Genomic DNA, 5,260 nt, shown 5'->3' with positions numbered 1-5,260 from the left:
GGGCGTGTAAATTTCCCTATTCTTAGAGACTTTGCTTATTAATATAACCTCGAGAGCTTACTGAGTAAGGTGAGTGCCCTAGTAGTTATAAATGTATTAGAGCAGAGGGAAGGTACATATATAGGTGTGTAATCTTCTTAATCCTCGGAGAATCTTCACTATAAATATTGGTTTTGTTTGCGTGACTACAGTTTGTATGTGCCTTGCCAATTGTTGTGATTAACTGATGGGTTTATATATATATGCCACACATTGTTATAGTTTATTTCTTCCTTACTGAGAGGTGTCTCACCCCGAGGAATTATTGACTTTTTAGGCCTTTCTGGTGATCGAGCTTAGAAAGCTTAGGGGCAGGGCTGAGAATTTAGGATAAATTTTGGGGTGATAGTAAGAACTGAAATATGTATAATTATGTTTTAGAATTTTTGGTTATGTAGGTGATAGTAAGAACTGAAATATGTATAATTATGTTTTAGAATTTTTGGTTATGTAATATATGTGGATGAATAATTATTTTTAGGTTGTATATAGTACTCTAGTATTTTATTGGAGGTTGTTCTTTATTATTTTTCGCTACGTGTATGTTAAATATGGTATCAGAGATGGTGATTGGTCTCATCACACCTCGAGCCGCACCTGGCGGCTTTGGGGTGTCACAACAACACTAGACATATAGCTCTTCCTCCCACTTTAATCCTCGATTCCCATTTACTTCATAGCTCTTGGCCCCCACTTTAACTCCGATCCACATCAGAAGATGGAAGCCTTCCTAGGACTCCCCTCATTCTATATAAAGCCCTTTTCCCCACATATGTTTAATTGACCAAAAGTTTATTTATACGTCATCCTATTGTTTTGCTTATTTATAAATGAAGCAATAGCTAAATTAACAACTTAAATAAATAAAATATATTCTAAGTACTGAAATTGAATTCAAGCCTAAGCTTATAATCGAGTTATTCACTAGTCAAAATGAGTCAAATCTATTTATGTTCAAACTCAACTCCTGTATTAAACTAGCTTGAAAATTAGGTTAGCTAAGGAATTACTCATTTAGATAATTAACAAGGCCTAATGAATTCTTACCGAGTCAGACTCCTAAGTGGCTCATGAGCTGCTTGGTCTATTAATTTGCAGCCCTATCCTTTGACCTTTGGTGACCACTTGTAAGTAAAGAAAAAAAAGACCTTGGATCCCTTTGTCCTCTAGGAGCATTTTTCAATACTCAAGTTAGAGCCAAACATTGTAAAAGGTAATTGTAACTATTTTTTCTTAGAAAGTGAAGTTGGGTCTTGGATATCCCAAAGTCCCAGACTTGATTCTCCATTTTTGGTTTGCTTAGTGTATTATTAGGGGTGCATCAATGGCAAACGGTAATGATTTCACCTTGTTGCCATGCGGAAGAGTCCAAAGGGCTTGCTAGGTAGGAGCTCTGGGTCATTTAAAAAAAAAAGAAAAAACTATTTTGTCTTAGAAAGTGCTCCTTATCGTAACTTTGCTTGGCATCCTCTTATAGGTGAGCTTTGTGTCGTCGTTTAAATTTCTCCCTTGATCTTGGAATTATAGTTTATTATGTGGGAGGTTACAATCCCTCCATTACCCTTCATTATTCTTTTGGGGTCACTCTCCTTTAATTCCTGAGAAATTGGTCTCCTTGTTAAATATTCATTGACCTGTGCTACTTTAAGGTGTATTTTTTTCCCTCCATTTCAAGCCTTCAAATGTATATACTTTCAATTTTTTGTAACTTAACTCATTCATGGAAGAAAGGATACTTTTCTTTTCTTCATGATATTTGTGGCCTTTAAGATATCAATTGATATGACGGAATTCAACTGTTTAAATCTAGGCAAACTTTCAAAGGCCTCATAGTGCAGGCCATAGAGCTTGGTTTATCTCACTTTTATGATTATCGCAGAAGCACAATAATGCAAGAAAGTAATGAAAAATGTATATATAAAGAGTGTTTCATGCACATTTTCATTCAAAATTATCACATAAATGGATTGACTAGTTTTGTTGGCAAATGCTTGTGAGATATGAATTAAATGTTCTTCTTAGAAGATTTTTTGCCAAGTATCTCTGTACTAAGCATCACACTTTGCTAGGTTCCTTCCTTTAACTCATGAAAATTAATGAAATAAAAAGGAATGTTCGAAATAATATTGTCTGTGCAGTTAGAATTTGTAATTAAATTAATAAACGTCCATGAGTAGCAAGTGTAGATTCCTTGTATGAAAGTTATAGTTGGCGGTTCCATTTTTCAAATTACTAAAGCAAATTATTGTGTTTCAAGATAGGTTATAGTTCCTAAGAATTCGATGAAGACGGTCGGTGCTCTATTGGTTTGGTTGGGTATGTAGGCAAGTGATGAATTAATGATCGATGAGTGCATTTTATCCTTCCTCAAGATCCAGTTTCAAGATATATTAACCCAAGCTTTCCTATTCCTTGCTTACAAGATGATTGCCATAATCATGTTGGGAAACGCATTATACTTTACCAGACATGTCAATTTGTTAATGTAAAAAATATTTCTTTTTTTTTTTTTAGTAACGTCGGGTGTCCTTTGTTGACATCTACCAGAGCAAGCCCTAGGATGCACCACAGCGGAGACTAATCCCACGCCCCACAGTTCCTACCCCAAGACCCTGCAGGGAGGTAAATCAGGATTTACTCAACGAAGCAGGAATCGAACCCGGGACGCCTACCTGGGTCATAGGCACGTTCGGGTCTGCCCTTGCCACCTGAGCCAAGCACCTGGGGGTATGTCAAAAATCTTTCTTGAAAGTACTTCGAGTGTCCAAAGACCCTTAATAATCACGACCATCTTCAACCAATGAAAATAAAAGAGAGTGAAAGAAGCTTTTAGTGGCTTTCGAGAGATTTTTTTGACAATCAAATTAAAAATGAGGACAAAAATAATTATTATAATTACATTATAATCTTTTATAAACAATCCTTCACTTTTTACGACCATAAGTTGTAGTTTTGTCCCCATCCCATTATTACACACTTCTCATGAAGCAAACAACTCTTCGAATTATCAACTCTTCTTGTTTTTAATTAATTAATTAATTATTTATTAGAACCATTAGGATGCTTTTAAAAATCATAACTAGTTACAAGTTATACAATTGTCTTTGATTAGCATTTTGTTCACATGGGGGAGTGACTTCACAAGGCAGTCCAATTTCTATATATAGCCATTCTTGAAAAATCTAGAAAATGAAAATGTCATACAATTGATTTATTTTCTTCAGAAAAAAATAAATTTTCTTTTCTTTTTTGGTTCACAAACAAACACGCTCCTAATTTACATTCAAATCATAAAAACAAAACAAAAAGCCTTCTTGAAAAAGGAGTAATTGAAAAGGCAAGAAGAGTCTTTGTCTTCACCTTATTACTTTAAGAGAACTGATGTCCAAAAGCTCCCTAGTGCTTCGTAGGGGCCTTTATAAAGCCCAAATGGGTCGAATTCGTGACCCGGGTTAAGGTTTTAAGATCATAAGCGATCCAACACCTCGACCCGACCCGATGATAGAAATACCCCAAGCACTTGCAATCCTTGCTACACTTCATTCTGCACTCCTCCTCCTTCACGGGCCCACTCCCTCTGCTGTACTTGCTCATGAAATGATCCACGCCTTCCATCTTGTAGTACTCAAACTCCTTCGCCCCACAAGAACCCACCTTCAACGGCCCGCACTCCTTGCTCCAACCCTTCAACCCCTTAGGAGTCGGGCACCCGACACACTGGCTGTCCTCGCAGAGCCCGAATCTCCCACAACGCTCCGGCAACTGGCACTCATCAGCCTCCCTAGACTCCCTAGAAAACAGAGTATACGTCTCTTCCCACGCACCCCAATCCACATTGTCATAGAACGTGTAGATCCGGACATTCCCGTCCGACCCAACCCGAATAAATGACAGAGTGCTGTTGTATTTGGGTCTAGCCAGGATCCAAGACACCCCGGATGTTTCCCACGTTATGTCAAAAGCATAGGCCTCGTCGGTCTCCGGGTGCGAATCGAAAGTAATATTTTCTAGTTTCGAATTAAAAACAAATTCATAGTAGAGAAAGGGTTTTGGAGAGGTTTCACTCTTGTAGTACAAAGCGAGTCTCTTGGGCTCCAAAACCAGGCTATACGGACCCTCCGAGTTATCCGAATCTGAGACCCGACTCACGAGCCTGTCCGATCCCCCGACCCGAAGGGACTGACCAACCAAGAGGGTATCCGTCGGGTGGTCGAAGCTCTGCCAGACGTATTTGCCGTCGGAGTCGTATAGCACCATGTTGCCGATGGGGAGGATTTTGAAGCCGACGACGCCACTGTGGGCGGTGGCGGACTGCCAGACGACGCGGCCGTCGGCGTCTGCAAGGACGAGGTTCCCGTCGGGGCGGAGGGAGAAGGTGGCGTTGTGGCGGACGGGGGTGGCACGGTTGGCTTCCCAGACCCAGCGGAAAAGGGACTCGGAGCGGGTAGTGCCCATGCGGAGGGCGAGAGTGAAGGCGTCGGGGGTGGTGTTGTAGAAGCAGAGCTGGAAGGGGGAGGCGGCGAGGGGGAGGACGCGGTAGTAGGCGTCGTATTCGACGACGTAGGGGCCGAACTCGCCGTCGTTGACGAAGGTGAAGGTGTTGGAGGGAGGAACTGATGACGAAGCTTCAGCATTAATGGAGAAGATGAGGAGGAGGAGGAGCAGCAGAGCGGGAGTGGTCATGTTTGTAACAGCTTTGTGGGGTGTGGGCATGCAGGATGATGGAGCTAGAGGAAAGCAAAAACTATAAATAGACTCGTCCACACCAGTGACCAGCTGCTGCTCTCTGTAATTTTGGGCTGTTGGAACAGCTGCATTCCTTTTTCGTCGGTATGTGATTAATAATTAATGGATATGTTAATTAATTGTTGGGCGAGAGACAGGTGTCCATACATATATTTTGAATGCTTCGTAGCGTCGGCGGCCTTATTATATATATGGACAGGCCGGCTGACAGCGAGCAAAGGAGAGTTGAAATGGGAGTCAACAATGGCGGACTGCTCAAGCCCTGTCTTTTTTATTTTTTAATAATTAAATACGAGTGTAAATATTCCATCGATAGTAACCCTAGCAACAAGGTGCACAGAGAGGACACTAGTGGAGAAATATTTTTCTTTTAATTCTGTAAAGTGACATTGATTCACTCTAATAAAATTCGTACGTATGATACTTTTAATTTATAAATGTTGGAGAGTTAACATAAGAACAAAAGTCCTCATGT

At 40.4% G+C, this 5,260-nt stretch overlaps 1 protein-coding gene across 1 annotated transcript; it reads right to left on the bottom strand.

Annotated features, from left to right (window-relative positions):
- Positions 1 to 3,222: 3,222 nt before the first annotated feature.
- Positions 3,223 to 4,756, bottom strand: LOC131146507 (epidermis-specific secreted glycoprotein EP1-like). The gene has a single exon (XM_058096145.1). The coding sequence runs from the start codon at positions 4,750 to 4,752 to the stop codon at positions 3,436 to 3,438; it is 1,317 nt and encodes a 438-aa protein (XP_057952128.1). The 5' UTR covers positions 4,753 to 4,756; the 3' UTR covers positions 3,223 to 3,435.
- Between the last annotated feature and the right edge of the window lie 504 nt (positions 4,757 to 5,260).

Source organism: Malania oleifera, chromosome 1, assembly GCF_029873635.1.
Source record: "Malania oleifera isolate guangnan ecotype guangnan chromosome 1, ASM2987363v1, whole genome shotgun sequence".
In the NCBI taxonomy this organism is placed as follows: Eukaryota; Viridiplantae; Streptophyta; class Magnoliopsida; order Santalales; family Ximeniaceae; genus Malania; species Malania oleifera.
The sequence above is the reverse complement of the archived record's forward strand: the minus strand, read 5'-3'. Positions and strand labels throughout refer to the sequence as shown.